Genomic DNA, 21,184 nt, shown 5'->3' with positions numbered 1-21,184 from the left:
CCACGCGTGCTATGGAGGATTAAACATAGTTAAGACATATCCATAGAGAGAGTTAACGATTTTCAGATGCCTTCAGTTAAAAATTGCGAAATGTAAACAATTCCTTATCCTCTAAAATATTTAAAAATTCTTGGTTTTGATAAATCTGTTTATCGATGTGTTGTCACATGCGAAGACTTTAGAAATATAATTAACCAAGAGATAAGAGTGTCGACTTTTATTTGTTTGGGAAGGGGTGTTGTAGAAGTTTGAATGTGTAAACCTTTATAACCGAAATGTTTCCAAAGATGTGGCTTGCGCTAAGTAACATTTTTTCTTCAAATAAAGTAGTTTATCTCAAGACTGAAGGATGATCGATCGATCGAAAAAAAAGTCTCAATCTATGTTCTAGTTCTGTGATGACGAACGTTTAAACCGGAAATAGTTGATTCCTGTCATTTCCGATTTGAATAAAGGGTTAACGGAGAAGATAGTACCTATTGCAAAAACACTACTTGATATCTTTTCCGTTTTTGCTCTATTAAAGTTAGTATTTAAACCAGAAGTAATAGTAAATTTGAACCACTTTCAGTTTTGGTATAGTGTTGCGGATAGTCATATGTTGTTTTGAGACGCTAAATGTTTGCAAGAAACCGCTTTCTATCTGTTACCATTTTCGTAACCAGTTTTTTTTTTTTTTTTTTTTTTTTTTTTTTTTTTTTTTTCTGAAATTCTATTGTAGTAAGAGTATAGAACCCCTCTTAAACTTTGAGAATTAATTGAGATGATCTTGCTTTGCAGTTCAGCAGCATTATTCTGGCAACAAGTTCCGGAATGCGATTGTAAGACAGGACATTCCGAAAGCGAAAGATGAGCAGAAGAAAGAGGAAGAGGAAGCAGCAGCCGTGCAGGCCTTGTATGAGAAGATGCTTCGGGAACAGTAAGTATTTGAATCTGATTGAAGAAATTAAAATAAAACTTACAAAAAAAAAAAAAAAAAAAAAAAAAAAAAAAAACAGAAAATTTAACTACAAGTGTTACACTAATATTATTTCTTCATTTTCACATTGTCAAAACTTGCATTATCTGTGCTAGACCTTGATATATGAAAGATTTATGTATTTTGATAAGGTATGAGTTCGTTACTGAATTCTTTGTCTGTTATTTGCGAATTTTTCAATTTTGAGCCGTTCAATCGATAGAGCATCAAGAAACTATCTGAGAAAGTGATGGAATTTTTTGATTTACTCTTACCGTTCCTGAGATATTGACCAAAAAGTTTATAGAAGAAGCCATACCTCGGGAACCATGTCATAGAGAGTTGATATTTTGCGAATTTTTCAATTTTGAGTTGTCTATTTTAAGCATGTGTCTTTGTAAAACTACATATCGTAGAAAGTTTTAACAGAACACTTACACAAAACATGTGGAAAAAATTTAGTACCGGTACTAAAGAAAACTATAAATGGATAGATATGTTACGAAAATTGTTTAATGAGTATAATAATAAAGTACATACAACAATTGATATAAACCCTGTAGAAGTTAATAAGAAAATTTAATTCATTTTAAGTTGGTAATGCTCTTGGTGCATTCTCAACTGATTTATTTATTGTTGGTTGTAGGAACTGGTAGTGAATGTTTAGAAATTTTCCATTATTCGTGTGCAAATTATAATTTGCTCTGGGGCCCAGGGTGGCTCAGTGGTAGAGCGCTTACCTCTGGTGCATGTGGTCTGTGGTTTGATCCCCAGCTTTCTGGTGGACAACATCGTGTCCGGGGGTTTCTTGGGGTACTCCTGTTTCCTCCCACATTTCATTCCAGCAATTCTTCATTTATTCACTTACTTTAATCATTCGTCTCCCATAGCCGAAAGGGCAGAAGCGTGGGACGTTAAACTAAAAGATTTTTGCAAGTTAGAATTTGTATTCATATTACAGTTAAAGGTGAGTTTTCATGTCTGCAATTGAAAAATTATGAAAAAAATTACAGCGTCTATATGACTCGGTTCACAAACTAGGTCTGTAAACAGTTTTTCCCTCAGCTCACCAGCCATATTTCGGAGTGCGAACGCGCACACGTGCCTTATATTCACATCACACGTTTGCCTGAACATTGCAAGTAGTATTATACCATTTTTAGCAGGAATCAAGCAGTCTGCTAGTTAATAGTATGCAGTTTTCAAATACAGTATGTAAATAAATAAATAAATCCATTCCAACAAAAGGAAAAAAAAACTTATCAACTGCAACAAATAGACAACAAACGACATACTTTTTTTCGCCATGAAACCCAGACACAGGGAATGGAGGGGGGCAATCATGTCCAAATTCGTGACGATCCCAAGCCTGGTAAAAGGGAGTGGATTGACGTCAGAAAGGGGATCTATTTGTAGAAGTTGTGCTATAACCATCATGATGGGTCGTCTAAATAAAACCTCGGAAAATGCTTGGGTATATCCGGTAAGCGATGCATAGAGGCTTCGCCTGACTTCTGTGGGAAATGGGCGAGGGCTACCTAGTCAGGGACGGAAAAAAAGTAGTTCGTGTGAGGGTAAGAGTGGGAATATTTAATATCGACACGATGAGTGGACGAGAGATTGCAGATCTGACGGAAAGAAGAATATTGGGAATTGCATGCAAGAAACAAGATGGAAATGTAAGAGAGCTAGAAGGCGAGTACGAGTTGCTGTGTGTAGTGGAGCAAATCAACCAGGAAAAAACAGCGTGGAAATTGTTCTTTCTAGTAATCTGAAAGGTAGTGTGATAGGTGTGAATAGACAAAATGTTGAGAATCAAAATATGCAGAGACGAAATGGTCAATATAGTGTGCGCATATGCTTCGCCATTAGGCTGCAAGGAGGAAGAAAAGACAGAATTCTAGGAGGATTTGACCACAAGCTTCGCAACATCCCAAAAGTGAGAGGAGTAAGTACGAGTGACTTGGATAAACATGTCGGTAAAAGCAAGAAGGGATTGAGAAAATATACAGTGGCTAGAGGTGTGGGAGAAAGTGATTGACTTTGCAACGGCATTCGATTATTCGATTTGCACTTTTTTTTTTTTTTTCTGAATAGAAAGGAGCACATTTTGATTTACAAGAGTAACGGAGAAGAAAGTCAAATGTATTACATTTTGTGCCAAAGACAATTTCTGAAGGAAATTAAAAACTGTAAAGTAAAAATGGTGAAAGCGTGGCCCCGCATCATAGAATGGTGAGCGTAGAGTGGATAGATATAATAAGAGGCCGGGAAATAGAGAACTGAAAGATGGGAGAGACTGAAAGAGGAGAAATTAAGGGGAATGGTATGGAAGGAGTAAACCTGCAAGAAGAGGATGTGCAAAAATGGAGTGTAAAGAATAAAATCAAAGAAGACTTTGGGTAGACCTTGAGGGAATAGTTTCCCTGCAAGAATAGAGATGTGGTGATAGAACAAGAAAATGTAAGAAAGTATTAACGCGAAGAAAGACCTAAAGAAAAAGTAGGATAGAAGTGGATAAATGTAGCTTCAAGGCGACTAATAAGGCAGCAAAGAGGGCAGTGGCTAGAACAAAAGCGCAAGTCTAGGATTAAACACATGACAAACTTGATACACCAGGCGGAGTGAAGAAGCTATACAGGTTAGCCAAAACTAGAGACAAGGCAACAAAGGATATTACCATATTAGGCAAAGGAAAGATGACAAAGAATTGGTGTTTACCGTGAAAGACAGGATCAGAGAGAGATGGGTCAGTTATTTCGAAAAGTTTTTAGATTATGAAAATCCGAGAAAAGTTTTCAACGATTGAATATCAAATCTTGGATCAACACCAAGAATAAGCCAGGAACGAAGTAGAGAAACCACTAAAGAAAATGAAGACTGGAAAAGCAATAATAGGTCCAGATAGCATATCATAGAAGCATGGGAGTTTGGGGCCAGAAGGTATAGATATCGTATGGGATCTGATGCAGAAAATGTATGCACAGGAAAAAAATGTCAAGTCAGTGGAGGGATAGTGTTATTGTACTCATTTTTAGGGAGAGAGATACAGGACTGAGAAAACTACAGAGGAATCAAATTAATGTCACATACGATGAGGCTTTCGGAGAAATTTAGATGGGCAATTACGTAAGGAAACATCAGTAGGAGAAAACAGTCTGAGTTCATTTCGGGAAAGAGTACGAGGGCAGAATTTTTATGCTAAGACAAATTATAGAAACACACCAGGAAAAATAAAACTGATTGTATGTAGACATTTATTGATTTGGATAAGGTTTACGACAGAGTATCACGTCTGGAAGTATGGAGATGTCCGAGGAAGAAAAGAATGCCAGAGAAATGCATAAGGCAAATCCAAGATACGTATAAGAGTTACGACTGAGGTAAGAAATAGTGTGGAATTTACACGTCAGATTCCTGTTCGATTGGATTACACCATGGCTCAGCCTTAAGCCAGTACTTCAACATTGTCATGAATGTTATAATTCAAGATGTGAGGGATATAAAGCTTGCTTATGATATTGTAATACAATACAAACAGGGAAGATGATGTTAAAAGGTAAATATAGTTGGAGAAAGTCTTTGGAAGATAGAGACCTAAAAATTAGAAAGAAAACTGAATATCTTGTTCAGCGAAGAAGAAAATGGAGAAATAAGGCTATTAGAAGGCAAATTGAATGAAGTGAAGAATTATAAGTATTTAGGCTCATTTGTTTCAGGGATGGTGACTTGAACATGGAAATAACACACAGAATGCAAGAGGGATTATGAAACTGGAAGAAAGTATGTGGCATTCTGTGACCGCAGAATCATGGTAAAGAATAAAGGGATGATTTGCAAAATAGTGGCTAGGCCAGCAATGATTTCTGGATCAGAAATATGGCCCAAAGAAAGCACATGAATAAAAGTTGAATTTTATCAAAATGAGAATGCTATGCTGGATGTGTAGGATAACAAGAAGAGACAGAGTGAGGAGTAAGAGAGGAAAGGAAACAACCAGAGTTGTGGAGATATCTAAGTAGATCTAAGAAAGGATACTGCAGTGGTATGGCCATCTAATGAAAAGAGCAAACGACTATTCCCTGTTCAGCGTAAGCTCTAAACTCCGATAAACAAAATATTTGTATCCTTTCGCTTGTCACAATTACTATTGGCTAGTAATGTTATCACTCCCACTCCCCACGGGGAAGAGCAAATTATACACGTGTATTTTGATAATACTGTCAAGGTGTTGTCCAGATATAGCAGCAGCAGAAAAGAAAGAAAACTCGAAAGATTAAAAAAATGAATTTCGCTGGTAAACAATTGTTGCTTAGTGAGTAAAGAAAAGTTTACCTGGTTGGTGTTTCAGCACAACACTCGTGGAACCGGGATTCATGCCAGCCATCTTTCAGACTTTAAAAGCAGAGCACGCCTTCACAGTTGAATTGGCGCCATAATTACTGTGCATGCTTAGTGTTTATTTCTATTGTTTCATCAACCACACTCGATTGCAGTATTATTAGATAATCCGCATTATATTTTGTCATTTATAATAATGTAGTAGTTTTATGTGGAGCTTCATAGTGAAAGTAATAATCAAATCATATGAACTATTTTGCGGAGGAGTACAAGCGTAGGTAGGCGAATAGCAAATCAGCTAGATTTAGTTTCACGTGGCTTTGTTTATCGCATTTTAGAGCTTAGGCGGAACAGGGAATAGGTCATCAGAAGAATGATGGTCGATCCCTCATAAATAGGAAAAAAAAAACAGAGAGAGAAGACATTTTTCTTGAAACCTCGAGTATGCCATTTTGTTCATCACGATGTGGTCTATTAACTCATATATATATATCGTCTTTGGACAATATTTTATTGCAGCGGAAATTAGTTTAAGAACTAATGGCAGTTTTGGTCTTTTTCTTTAACCATAAATACTGTCTTCTTATTAGTATCATAGTGTAGAGATTGATGCGAGGGTACGAGATGCACATCAAAAATACATGCCGTTTCGTTCTAATTTTCCAAGAACAAGGAAATACAGGGAACTAATCTGTTGGCTGTTTCGCAACATATTCCCTCTTTATTGTTACACAGTAGCCATCGCTCCGTCCATTTTGTGTAGCATGTGGTGTTAGTCATTCTGGGGGGTATGTTTCAGATGCTGGAAAATAGCACTTCTCAGGGATGAATTACTTTCAAAATGGTGTCCATGAATCCTTGAGGTTTGGGAACAACCAGAAGTCACCAGGTGGGTGTGACGGTGCATTGTCCATGTGTCCGTGCCGTTTGTACTAGTTTCTCCGTCAATTTTGACAATAATTCTGTATCCAAATTTGTACAAAAATACTCGTCCATAATCAGGGCTTGAAAAATCCACTCGCATGCTCGCAAGTGGTGAGTACTTTTTCACATTTGGCGAGTAAAGTCCGATCAATAAAAAACGTGTTTTATTCCACACAGTCATTTCTTTTATTTTTCATTTTATTTTTTGATTTATTTATTTTATTATTTTTTTGCTGGCTAGTATTTGCAAGCAAGATTTTTCAAACCCTGCCCATAATTGTAAGATCTTTCGGAGTAACGTGGGACAATGTCACTACCTGGGAATTCCAGACGATAGTGTGCAGCACCTTCTCATTGAATGCCACCGGACAAAATGTTTTGAGTAAATCTGTGTGTTTCTACTGCATCGACTATCTGTCTGTTTCTGGTTTGAATAACGGAATTTCTGATTCATACATTGTCACAACTCCTTCCCTCACTTCTGAAATGTATTAAATTTGCAACACTATCGAATCCTTGCCTCTTTTGATTGTCATTAAGCAACTGTATAACCTAGCTAGAAGAAACTTTCCTTGGGCCCAGTTCGTTTATAATTATTCTTTCTACGTTTATAATTATTGTTCTCAGTGTTAGCCACAGTGTATCTCAAATCTCCTCCATGGTAACACGCATATCTTCAATGAAGAAATTCTCAACACGGGCAATATTAGCATAGGTTGGTGCTGTTTCTGGACTCCAGAGTTCTGCTCATGTTTCACACTCTTTCACCCTGCTTTGAACTTAAGCACCTACTTCCTAACAATGTTTTCTGCAAGAACACTTATCACCATACACAGTGTCCAGCTGGATGAGGAAATTTACAATTACCCGTTGCTCTTCAACCGAAAATTCCATGTTCGCAGGTAGTATCAGAACTATGTCTCTTATTCGTTTAGGCATAGTGACTCAACTGCTGCCGCCTAGTAAACAAAACTCGCATTGCTTAGAAACGAAGGATGGAAGTCTCCGGCGCAGCAGTTGCTTTCCTGAAATGACAAAAAATGCTAACTTTAGAACAAAACGGCATCTGCTTTGGTGTGCATCTCGTACTTCAGTGTCAGTTTCACCTTAATAGGTATTGCGGTTCTTGTACCGATAAATTTTAGGTGTACAAAGAGAAAAAAAAATGTCTCGATTTTGGCAAACTATTATTGAGTTACTAAAAAGGTGGCTTCTGACAGATAGCAGCAGCACATGTTGTAAACAAAACGAGAGGGAGGATTGTTCGCCAATCACAGCAATATTCTTTCATGCTGTTGCTAGGCAACGGTCACTGACCGCGCTGTTGCTGGTAGTTGAGACGACTTGTTAAACGTCTTAAGTTTGTCGCTAGAGCTACTGTCTCTGTTGCTGAGTCTCTGGTAACAGCGCCTCCAATACTCCACGTGCTCTACCCAACTGTCAGAAGCCACCTTTCCGTGCGGACACAGTACACATGAGCTTTTATACTGTAAATGTCATTTTGTTAAGCTCATTGATATTTATCGATTGGCATGTCTCGTCTTGGACATTCTTCTTTTCGAGAACTGCTAATAATAATGCAGAATTTGTTACACTGCTCTGTCAAGTGTTACTTTAGCCCTCATAAGGCTAATTAGGGGTAATTTTATTTTCATTCTATTTTCTTTATCACAGAAAACACTTAAAAAATTAGAAAAAGACTGGTAAAACAATTTCGGTTCATAAACAGCGTTACGGATCGGATTAAGTTCGTAAGTCTACTGCATGTCATCGGTTGAAGTGCTATTGCCTTGTTGCTATGATAATAATAAATGAAATTAAATTATTTGAGCTTATGATAGAAGAATTGGTGGAATCAACAAGTGGAAGAAAACCTACGCACAAATAATAATAGCGTTAGGCGCTAAATAAATTCTCCTGCTTTGTAGTATTTAAAATTCTTAATAAGCGTAAAATTCATATTTATACAAGGCGGGATTATGGATAGCTAAGTGAAACTTTAACAGTTTCTTTTCTGACAATGTACACTTATAGATCGTGTTGATCGTTTTATAGTTCTAGGTTGAGTGTTGATTTATTTGTATTTTAGGGAGCAGCTAGACGCCCACTTAGCTCAAACAATAGCCGAAAAGCTCGAGAGAGAAGAAATGGAGAAGCGACGTGCTGCTGAGGAAAAGGATTGCGAGATAGCTCAGGAGCTACAAGTGAGTTGAAGTACATGTCACGTTATTACTTTATCATTGTTTTCAAATTTATCCCTGTCATAGGATTATTTAGTTTTGTTAAATTCTAAGACTTTCGTGATACTTGTAGAACAGTCCTTTTAGTGCAGGACCCGGATCACGAGCACTAAAAATACTTGGAATTAAAGTGAGTGTTCATTTTCTAAACAGGACATTCTGAATATATTTTTCAGTGTTTTAGGCAGAGGTTGAACTACTTTAAACAGACGGTAGGAAATATCGTCACGTTTTTATCGTATGACGTGCTTTTCGAAATATATAATCGTACCGGTATCTAAATAGCTGAAGTCGTAGAATCAGATAAGAGTTAGTCTTGTTTGTGGGGAAAATTTCTCAGCCATTGATTTTACGAACTAGGCAGATTAAACTTTACGTAACTCGTTGGTAGTGTTTTTAATCACGAATAATTAGGTTCAAATAATTACCAGTTTTCCGTAGTAGTTGTACTGTTAAATATTGCACACAGAACTAATATGTACGGTCGGACCCTCTCACCTTGTGTTTTTATTCGCTAACAAGAAATGTGATATATATATATGTGTGAGTAAAACAGAACTAAATTTGTAGTTCTTTGTAAAGAATGTCATTCAGCAATTCCGTGATGTAAACTTCAACATGTAGTATAACTTATATTCGTTTGCTTGCTGCAACCATTCTTTGTGAAAAACTGTTCAAGAAAGATAATGGAAGTATTTATCTTTAACCTGTTCTTCGCACACCTTCCTTGTCTCCTAACCACCCATAAGACTGTTGCGGCAAGCTATCGTACAGTTTTCATGAATTTTTGGTGAGTGACATTTCGCTTTGTAAAATAGAATCTAAAAAACTAAAAATAGTTTGGGTATCTTGTAGTAGTGCTCTTAGTATGTCTTAGTGTGTATACTCATTTTTGAGGTTCCATTATTTTGTTTTTGACAGCGGATAGGGTATAAACCATAATGAGGCATCGTGTAACACTATTTTAATTTTCTCGTTTAGATTATTCCGAATGGAGATAGTACTGGTTCAGAGCATGAATCAGAGCAGAACGAGGTGAGGCATGATACAAATATAAACGCTTGGAGGCAAAAAAGGAAAGAAAACAAAAAAGCTACTTCGATGTTCTTTTGTCTGTTTGCTTGTTAATTGTCTAAAATGTAATTTATGTTTAAATTGTTTTAAGCTTAGCTACAATTTATACTCCCTTTGGTGAACAATGCATGAATGTTTATCGTACAAATAAATGCTTATGGTTTGTAGGTGATTGAAACATGTTTTTGCTTAATGTTGTAAATACGTTCAAAAGTTACCCATTCGTTCATTCAATTACTCTGAAAGGTGTCGTGTGTCTGATGAATTGATTCGGTAGTTCTGGATAAAGACAAGAAAAGAATATTCGAAAATTTGAATTCCAGTCTATATCGAAATTCAAAGTAACTAGTGTACAAAATGGAACAGTTCTATATGATCTATTTAAATAGAGAATTAAATTAGTCCTAATCTAAGATGGGCACAGATATTGTATAAAATTTCTGTGGATTGTAAGAGGCTAAGCGATATATGTCTGGTTACAAACCCAGTATACTGTTCACGGCTTCAGTAGAACTTAGTGTAGATTAAAAATTCGGCTCCTTTCTGAGAACTGAGTGGTGTTAATGCTATGTACTCTCGATAGACATTGATCCTTTATTTTTCGCATAACACAGTAAATTCAAATCATGATTTTGAAAATAGAATCGGCGAAGAATACACTCTCACGGCGTAGCATGTATTTATCGGAATACATTCTGCACACCTTAGAAAGTAGTTTTATATACCGACATGTCAAGTGTAGAGGTTGTCCAAATACAAGAGATGTATGTTGTAGTCCAAGTGGTCTGAGTTGGCTGGACATTAACCTCGGGAATGAACTGTGTAATAGGTTTGGGGATGGACTTAGTGACATAAAGATAGCAGCGGCACGATGAATCAGAGATCTACTTTTGTCTCGAAGAACTCCTTCGTGGTTAAGCGGTTCGTTTACACGCCTTTGGCGCGGGAGACCCGGGTTCGATTCCCGGCGGGAGCTCATGTTCAAATTCCACATTAATCAGTAGGTACCGACTCATATAGCCCCGCTTGCCGGAATTGCCGGAAGGGGCGTTAAACTTAAAATCAAATCAACCGCTTCTGTCTCGTACCTACTTTCATATTTTCATTCTTTAAAATTTCGTTGTGTGTATGCCTGCAGAGGATTATATATAACACTGGTTTATTTCTTGATGTTTGGCGCAATTTTCATAATTTTTAGTCTTTTTCTGGGAATGGGGACAATAACTTTTATTATTATTTACTTTTCCGCAAACGAAATTTTCGCTTTTTTATATTCGTCATTCATGCATAATACGTATTTCAATGTAATTTGTGTTCATAAATTCTTAATTAAAGTTTGTTTCTGATCTTACGGTAATTCTATGATTATTCTATACAAAGGGAAAAAAAATCTGTAGTATGTTTTTGTAAAATGTGTCATGACTTCTAAATCTGAGTAACTTTGAATTTCACTCTTTTTACTGCTCTTTTTTTTTTTTTTTTTTTTTTTTTTTTTTTTTTTTTTTTTTTTTTTTTAAAGCGTGAATAAGAAAGTCAGTTGTCTAATATTTTGTTGTGTCATTAAAAGTCTCTTGAATTCCTAATGAAAAAATCGAGGAAAATGGTATCAAGTGAACTACGTTTTTCGAGATTATAATTAGTCGTTGCTATCTAACATAGTTCCGTTGTGTTTATGTCGTATAATGTTTTTGTAAAATATGTTCATTATTTATTAATTTTGTTGTGTACTCTGAATGGATGAATGCATGTAAAACATTATGGTGGATATTTTATGTGAACCTGTAGGTACTGTTACTCGTCTACAAATACAGAAAGAAATCATTGCAAATTATAGCTTAGTTTATATTAATTTTGCATGTAATGTTTTTAAGCAAATAATTTATAATCGGTAGCTAAATGTACATGGTGCCTTAGTACAAGTGCTTACGTTTAGTGCTTCGATATAAGAGTTTAAACCTTGATCTACCATACCACGTGTGTAGACAAACTGTGTGCATGAGCTTCGACGAGATATTTCCGTTGCATTATACTTTATATATATATAAAATCAATACACTATTAATTTGATCATCCCTTATGTGCATGCGTAATTCATTTCAAAAGGATATACTCTTAAGATTGCATGGTTTTGAAAAATTAGTATCATGCGTACAGATCATGTTTTGCAAAGAGATCTATTAAACCCCTACTTGAAGTATACAGATGGGTAAATGCAATTATTGTAAAAATTACTTGTTACATGAGTAATCGTGGCATATTAAGACAAACCATAGAATTGGTAACTAGAACCGATTGCACTTTGGAACATGTTAATGTTCACTCTTTCGTACTTACAGACGTCTAAATTTAAGATACCAGTACGTCGAACGAAAAAAGTGAAATTCATTCTTTCGAGTTTAGGCACTTATCAGTATGTCCAATGTACAAGAGATATTGGCTCGCACTTTCTGATGCAAAAAGTTCTTATTCAAAGTATTCGCACTCTGAGAAAATTTAATTATATGCATCCGTTCCTACAGGATAGAATAGTATATTCTGAACCGGAAATGGGTGCAAATATTGCTCCATATTGAGAAAAACTAGTAGCTCATCGGGACGTTTTAAACTGGTTTCTTCTTTTGAAATCTTCAAATGCAGTAATTGAGTATAATCTTTCTTTACTGCGAACAAGAACACTGGTATTTTGATCGGCCAACTTCAAGTAAAAACTCTTTTTTTCTAATTCGAGTGCGCTGAATGTAACGGTGACATTCATTTTACTGTAAATGTTTCGAGCACTATATCTGATTTAACTTTACTTTCTGGGTGATTCAAAAAGTGTGTGGAACTACTACTATAATGTCTGCGGCGTGGAGAGGTAATGGATGCAATCATGTGATATGCATACTGCATACCTCTGTGTCATGGCACAGATCTTGTCCCCTGTCTTGGATATACAATATCAAACGCATGGAAACTTTTTCAGAAGTGCTGTTATATTTGGTTGCAGATTGACAGGATGTGAATATGTACAGTATCAGTTTATAGCCTTTGTTCAGCAATAGCTCACAGTAGATACCTCTGCCGACTAAAGTGTACACAATTTGTAATAAGATTTACATGTCGAGAGTAAGCCGAACAAGCTGAGTTCCATAGTAGCACGTTGCAATTGTTGAAATGGAAGGTGGGCGTAACACTGGAAGTGGCCGATATGGGTTTGAGAATGTTTCGTACCAATTTTAATTTATTTAAGTAAATAAAACACACACTATCATTTCATATGTCACTAGTAGACCTGTAGTAGAAGTTACTGTCAGTTATCACGACGTCTTATATGAAGCCGGAAGGTATTTTTATTGTATTAAATAAGCAGCACGCGCAAGCATAAGTTCAGTGTTTATTCACAACAGCAGCAGAGCTGATATTTTGTATGAATTTAAATGTACCATAGAGTAGTTTAACGATATGAATTGACACATGTTTATGGTAATTTGTAAACATACTCTTGGAATCTACATGATCATATTAACAAAAGAGTGCAAGAGGAAATTCTGAGAATGAGATGGATTGCTAGTGAATTACCCAGTCTGCCGAGAAGGGAATAAGGGCAAACCGAAATAGTACAGTTAATAGTACATTAAATAGTAGATGCAATAAGTAAAAGAGTACGTTTACAAATTGTACCATAGTAATATGTTTAAAACGTGATAAATTTGCGTATGAATAACAATATTTTTTAGAGATGAAGTGTAAACTTGTATTTTGTGTACTGTGACGTTACTTCTTTTTATAGGAACGGGAAAGACGACGGCTGGAACAGCTAAGAGTTCTAAAACAAGAAGCCCAAAATGCTTCTTCCCCTCCTCGAGTGGAAAGTCCAATGGAAAGACCACAAATGAAGACCCTAAGTCAACCGTGTTCGCCTTTTTATGAAGAACCGTTGTCTCAGGATCTTAGGTAGTTTTAAAGTTTAACTCTGAATTGATACTGCAACTAAAAAATAATGCTAGTAATGTAACTAAAAAATAATGCTAGTAATGTAACTTAAAAGTTCAAACGCATGACTAGGTACTATCCATATTTTGGTGTAGAATTTCTAAGTATGTATATATGTATTAAGTAAGAAGAAACAAATAGATATGTTTTGATTATTTAGTATTAAGTAGAACGGCTGATTAAGTAATGAAATTGAAACGGGATCGTAATACAGCAGATTATGAATGCGTTAAAATATCAAATAATACTTTTGATAAAATGGACACTTTAAAATCTCTAGGATCAATATTAACAGACGAAAACCATATTCACGAAGAAATTAAATGTCGACTAAAACCAGGGAATCGTGTTATTATTCAGTTCAAAATCTCTTGTTGTTGCGAATTCTGTCGAGGAATATGGAGCTTAAAATACATAGAACAAAAATCATGCCTGTTGTCCTGTGAGATTCCGAAACATGGTCGCTTACTCTGAGTGAAAAACGTAGACTGAAAGTATTTGAGAACAAGATCCTGAAGCGAATATTGGGACCCAAGAGGAACGGGAATGGGAAATGGCGGAAACTTCATAATGAGGAACTACATAATTTATAAAGTTTACCCAACATTGTTAGGGTCGTCAAGTCTAGAAGGCTCAGGTGGACAGGTCATGTAGCCAGACTGGAAGAAAGTGGGAACGCTTTCAAAGTTTTAACTGGGAATCCAATCGTAAAACGGCCATTAGGAAGATCTAGGCGCAGATGGGAAGACAGTACTAAGATGGATCTCGTAGGAATAGGAATACAAAGTAGAGACTGGATCGAGTTGGCTAAAGATAGAAGTCAATGGAGAGCTTTTCTAAACGCGGCATTGAACCTCCGGGTTCCATAGGCCACAGAGTTAGTTTAGTATAGTTAGTTAATGAAGTTGAAAAGATGTATCGACAATTGTCTCAGTAATTAATTCAGTACTGGTTAGTGCATTCGCTTGAACAGAACGTGAGATCTTGTTCAAGTTTGTTGTATTTAGTCTTACTTAGTTGAATCAGTCCACCAAAATAAATTGTTGAAGAGAAAAAAAAAGAAAGAAAAAAAAAACTTTGGATTGCAAACTCGACGTGTACAATGGCATCGATGATATTGAGGCAATAGTATAGGATATGTAACATAATGTGACCAGATAATTGGTCTTTTCACTGGGGATGTGCGTTTCTTCGCATACGTCTTGACTTTGCACTGAAATGAAAATGTGGTGGGAATGGACATATGGCCTTTACGCAATGACTGATTCAATTCAACATTGAAGCTACACTATTAATAGTGACAGTATTGTGTGTGTTACTGTTAGAAGAAAAAACGAAAGTAGATACAAGTCCGCGATGACTCAATGATAGAGCACTCATTTCTGGTGCGTGGAATCCCTGGTACGATACCAGGTTGCGCCCCAACTGAGCTTTGTGATTGACAAACATCATGTGCTTGAGTTTTCTCGGGGTAGTCCTGTTTGTCCCCAGTTTCTTCATTCTACTGTTTCTTTCATTTATCACGATCTTCCTCGGTGCATAATCGTCTAACGTTAAAAAAAAAAAGTACATCTCTATACGTAAGAGTCGTCCTGGATGACTTACTACTGATCAACGCCCAGGTTAAACCGGCTAAGGTAGAAACTTGAGATTTGGATAGTGCATAGGATTTGTAATGTAAAGTATCATTAAGAAATGATTTCTGGAAAATCGACGGAGAAGGGGCGGACGGAGGGGGAGTTCACTTATAGTAAAATCTCTGAGGGGTAGAGACATGAAATTTAGTGTATGAACTTCCCATTTAAAATAGATACGTGTGTCAGCATTTTTTTAATATGAAGGTGTAATTTGGATAAGGGCATATCGACCTATTTCCGGTAAAATTATATATATATTCACACGTATTTTCTTCAAGTTTGAGCATGTTCGTATGTGTCTAGGTGGTGTTAAGGTAATATCTCTGCTCCGTGGCGATCGCCCGTCTCCAAAATTGGTGTGTGAATTGGTTAATTGTTGGTTAATTGGATAAGGGCGTTTGTTTTTCTGCACTCTTGAAAAATTGAAGAATTGCTAGTTACGCCCTTATCCAAATTTACTCCTCAGATTTCTCAAGAAGAGCAGAAAAGAAGGTTGGGGTTGCAATTGTAATTACAAGGTGGCCATATCTCGAAATCGTATAAAGTTAGAAACACGTAATTTGGTATTTAGATTTTTTATGTAAAATAATTAAAAACGTGTTTAAGTGTTTTTCCGTGTTCTTTTTAGAAGGAAAGAAAAACTACTGGGTTTGCAGTTGTTATAATAAGATGGTCATATCTCGAAATACCGTAAGGTTAGAGACATGTTAGGGATATGAAACTTGGTATATAAACTCCTTATTCAAAACAAGTGGACATACGGCACAGCGTTTCCTATGTTAACTAGGGAAGGGGGGCCATTTCTATTTTTTTTCTCGAAGAGAGGCAATAATTTTGGGGTTGCCAGTTTTATGATCAAGGGTAAAGAGGGGATGGACCATTTAAATGGAATATTGAACACTTGTATCTACACAAGTTTTTATTATTTTACTTTTGAAGTGCGTATTCTAAGATGGAAAGTGGTTTAAGTTTTTCGCAAAGACTAATGCCATAAACGTATTCTTGCGTAGGAAGAACGAAAGCAAAGGTTGAAATATGAGATGCAATGCCGTAGAATTGTTTGAGAAGCATGAAAACTGTAAATTATTATTCGGAACGAACGACATAATGCTTTTTAGCACCGTAAGGATTTGATTTTCTGAAAAGCTACATATAAGAATTTACCCTCGAGCTTGACATTTTGTTCAGGGCGATGTCATTTATCGATTGATATGTTTTATCTTTGCACAATAATACGGTTATCTAGATATTTAAAATGCTAGGTTTATATGTTTGTCCCCAATCCTTTCGACAATGAGATCTCGAAAACCACACGTGCTAGAAACTTGCCGTTTTCACTGGTCGATTCCAAATTTTGTGTGGATTGTCCAGTTCTCATTCAAGTTTTCAAAAACCGTGTCCATTATTGTTCTATTCAACATTTTATGGACCGTTTTGAGCCCATAAGATGAACATTGTTGCAGGCCGAAACTACAGTATTAGGCAACCAGTAGAGAAGTTACGTATGACGGGTTGACGGACATTGCAGGTGCTTTGCTTAAATCAGAATGGCAAAACCTATTGCAACTTCAAAGGCTTCAAGAGACGCAATGAGGCGTACTCGGACGGATATGGATTTATTAGAAAAAATATTTCCACTTGAAATCGTGTTACTTCTACAAATTTGCTACACACTCACTGCAACATCTATTCGTTTGGGAGTCTCCTACCCTTTATGCACAGGGGGAAGGAGATTCATGGTCATAACAGAACAAGTTCAGCTAGTACGGAAATTAAAATTTTAGAGTTAATTATAATTTGGGGCTACATCTCGTTAATTATACTGTATACTGTCTCTTTGCGCGTGTCATGAAAAGCTTTATGAGGATGTATTTTAGTTGTAAGATCTACCGATTCGCATATGTCTTGTCATTGGAATTCTCGTTATACGCTAATACTAGTAATAATTATTTCTGCATATCACTTCTTTACCGTCTCTTTCACGTCAAAATGGGAGGTGACTAGCGATATGATTATTTCAGATGACATTTAAATGGAATTAAACTAAAGCCATTCTTGTGTAGATACGAAAATATATTAAATTTAGAATGCAGATGCGACAATACGAGATAATAGTATATGTAATTGTTGTTGTTCAGGGTCTTAAGCCTTGGTGATGTTAATCCAAGGGTGGCAACAAGTGACTCATCAGAATGCACTACTCAGCCAACAGAAACAAATTCACTCAGTGATTTATCAGATTTCTGTCTTCAGCCGTCCCCAGGAATGTCAGAGGAAGAGGCACGCAGGCTACAGGAGGAACAGGATGCGGTAAGTGAACGCGTTCTATGTAAATGTTTCGTGTGTAAAAGCGTTTCTTAAATTGTACCTAGATGTGTTTAGAAAATGCAAATAACACTATTATGTTTTAATATCGTTATATTACGAATACACATTCGTGTATTGTTCTTAGCAGGAACAAGAAAAATCGCAAAGCAGGCGTAGATAAAACGGTTTACTTACTGAAAGTATTTAAAAATATATATGTATCCTAAGGGAGGTTAAAAAGAATCTTTTTCTCCTTACATTAGTAAGATACAACATGGCATATGAGCTTCCCATTAAAAATAACTAAACTTGTGTTTCATCATTCTTCGAAAATTCTGCACTTAAATAAAACAAAGGAGGGGATTTCTGTCCTAACCTATGTCGGTTCTTTATGAAACTGTCAAATGTGAGGATTCACTCAAGTTAGAAGAGTGGAATTCGGTAGATACTCTTAATTAAAAATAAGAGATTACATGTTTCGACAATTCAGCTTCTAATGGGGAAAGGCAACAATTTCTATAATATTCAAATTTCCAATTCTTTACACAGGAAAACTTTATACGAGTGTTAATTTAAATAAGAGGTCTGGTAAGTTGGAGGTATGAGGTCTGGTACATAAACTAATCGAAAATGTGTTTCAGCCTTTTCAAATTTTGGCTTCTAAAGGAGGCAATTTCCAGTATTAAAAGTTTCGATTCTTTATTCATAAAATGCTTAATGTGAGTATTCGCTTCAGTTGGAGACGTGAAATTCGATATATAAACTCAATCGAATCATGTGTTGCAGCGTTTTCGACAATCCCACTTCAGAAAGGAAAAGAGAGACAATTTTTACAATATTTAAATATCCAGTGTTATATTAGTTTAAACCTTCCTGTGTGAAGAATGGGTACTTTCATTTATTATTATTATAAGCATTCATTTGCTTTACTACACATGTTTAAATAAATATCTAACAATCGAACTCCATTTGGGGGAGGGGGCAAGAGGTTTGTGGGGCGGGCCCTCATCCCCCCGTGGATACATCCCTACTTCTTCTATACATTGTTATTATCCAAGTAAACCCGTGAATTTTTTATCTTCCTTCAATAAACTCTTGCACTTCTAGCGTGGAAGTACTACCATGTGACCCGCGGAGCCAGTATCGAACTGGATCTGACACTTCTCAGACATGTTTCTTCAAAATGGTTTCATCCTACTTGTCTGTCAAAGCATATAATCAGGTAAAGGGCTTGTAATGTACGCTTATCTATGTCTCTGTTTCAGTTTTTAATTTCTGTACATCTATACTTGCTAAATGGCGTGTGTTCAATGTTCTTAATTTCTATACAAAATAGTCGAGTACTGTATTCGAAATTTGTAGAAGGAAGGTATTGTAAAAAGTTATAATTTTTGATGCATAGTTAGTCGTTGACTTAGGATCACCAGCACTTACGACCGGTAGTAAAAATTACATAGTTATTATCATCAACGATGTATAATTAATAATAGGGAGAGAGAGAGGAAAAAAAAGATAACAGTAAGTACGGATTTTTACTTCTGAAGACATTTCTTGCCTTAACCTGCTATTTGATAGTGGATATTTTATAAAATAAATTAGTTTGTTTCGCAAAACTCTACCTACACACACACACATTGTACATGTATATACTTAGTAAAAAGGAGCCTTCTTGATAAGGAGAAATAAGTTGCTTTTTTATTATATATAGACCTGGAAATGTATATTATGATCTGGAGAAGCCTTTGAATTCGTGCTTGCCAAATAAGTGGGAAATCCTGTTCCATGTAATGTGATCTTCAGACAATTATATGTTTTTAAGAAGAGGCGTTACCGTCGCTAGTTGAAGCCAAATAACAAGGCACTGTGTAATCGATGGGTGTGTCTCTAGTGCATGTTATATATATAATTCATGACTAGAGTAACACTCATCAGTTACGTCGTGCGTTTTACATCCTTTACATCCTTGGTGGTTCCAGTTCCAGCTTCCAATTGAATTCAGTGTCCATAATCGTAAGGAGAGGATATGCAAGACAACAGTTCATAATCACACATGATGATTGTATTCTGATGCGTTAGATCGTAAGTCTTGTGTAGTATGTTTATTTTGTATAATGGAACTTTATGGAGTTTTACAGCAAATAATTTAACTTCGAAAATGTTCTGATAAAAGTTGGATGCATGTTCGAAAAATACTGTCATAAATTCAAATGTGAAGTGTGTGTGTGTGTGTTTCTGGTATAAAAGTCATTACTAAGTTTATGTAGCATTTTGCAATACTAATAAGTAAGTCTGTGAATCTTGGAGGTTTATATTTGTGGATACAATAAAGTTCTGAGTGAAATATATGTATAAAAAGTCATGAAAAATATCGAACTGTCCAATAAATTGCTTTGCCTTTGGAGGTGAAAATTAAGAATTAATTTGTTATTTGAAATTAGTATTAAAATACTACACATACACCCTTTTCTTTGACGACCTTCTGGCATTGTTTCGTCAACACTATAAACTCGTCGCTGTTGCTTCTGTGGTTTCTAGTGAAAAAATTGGCACATGGTTTTCACAGGCATCTTTTGAAACTAACTTAACACTATTTAGGAAGGCCTGCAAGACTAAAACAAATGATAGCCTGATGGTGCCAGGTCCGGGGTATACGGTGGATGTATTAAAACTTGGCAGCAAGTTTCTTCAATTTCTGAGCACTCGTTAAAGATATATATATATATATATATATATATATATATATATGCGGTCTGACGTCAGTGTGGTGTACAAAACACTTTCTCTTGACCAGTTTCGGTCGTTTTTAATTGTTAGGTGCAATCGTTCCATTATCAACAGTACTGTTCCTAGTTTATCGTTTGCCCTGCGACAGCAGCGCGTGATGCATGATCTTTCAATTCCACCAAATGGACAACTTAACTTCCTGGGCGTCAGTGTGGGCTTTGCCACAGATTTTGGAGCTTCTCACTTCGACCACGATCTTCCTTGTACATTATTATAGGTTATCCACTTTTCATCACTCGTGATCAGCCGCTTCAGATACAATTAAAAGTTCGTTGCGCTTCAGTAGAAATTCGATCGAGTAAATGTTTGAGTCACGTCATATGTTACCTAAATGTAGAGTTCCTTTTTGTAGTCCGCTTTCTCTAAGTGGTTTAACACTGTTTGGTGATGAATATTAACGGAGATGTCATGACTGTTTACTTGCTGCCGATTTTGTTTAACTTTTGCCAGATTATCGACCAGATCGATATTTTGCCAGATTATTACTTTTTGTGTAATTGGTTGCCCACGGCGAAGAACGTGTTGGACATCGAAATTTCCAGAACGAAAACGACCGATCCATCTTTAGGCTGTTGCTTTTGATAATATATCTTGCCTATAAAAGCACAAATTCCTTCACGAGCCTGTGCCGCATTTACGCCTTTATCGAAATCAAATTGTAAAATGTAGCGAAATTTTGCAAGAAATTCACTCACTTCCACGCGGAATACATTACGTCTGATTATAAGAATTCGTCTAATAGCTTTAACTGTCAGTTGGCGTTATACCTGACCCGCTGCGATTGTTGTGCCCTGAGATTTGGGGCACAAATGCCATCTTCTGCGCAAAAGGCTCAATACTTTTTACACAACCTGATATATACATAGGATGTTAATGAACTGAATCGATGAACTTTAAAGAGGTAATTCCTTACATAAAAAAAAAAGTTCGTGTGCGGAAAATGC

The 21,184-nt window shown here is 36.1% G+C and overlaps 1 protein-coding gene across 1 annotated transcript in view; it reads left to right on the top strand.

The window, feature by feature from the left end:
• Positions 1-21,184, top strand: part of LOC145668830 (uncharacterized) — a gene marked incomplete at its 5' end in the record, with an annotated part of 42,974 nt that overhangs the window by 5,478 nt on the left and 16,312 nt on the right. The window contains 5 exon segments of the mRNA XM_081737010.1: positions 781-919; positions 8,313-8,427; positions 9,445-9,498; positions 13,310-13,473; positions 17,288-17,459. Of these exon segments, the coding sequence (XP_081593136.1) occupies positions 781-919; positions 8,313-8,427; positions 9,445-9,498; positions 13,310-13,473; positions 17,288-17,459 (644 nt within the window).

Source organism: Thermobia domestica, chromosome 13 (genome assembly GCF_964235325.1).
Source record: "Thermobia domestica chromosome 13, izTheDome1.hap1.1, whole genome shotgun sequence".
Lineage (NCBI taxonomy): Eukaryota > Metazoa > Arthropoda > Insecta > Zygentoma > Lepismatidae > Thermobia > Thermobia domestica.
This window is presented reverse-complemented; position numbering and strand designations above follow the sequence as displayed.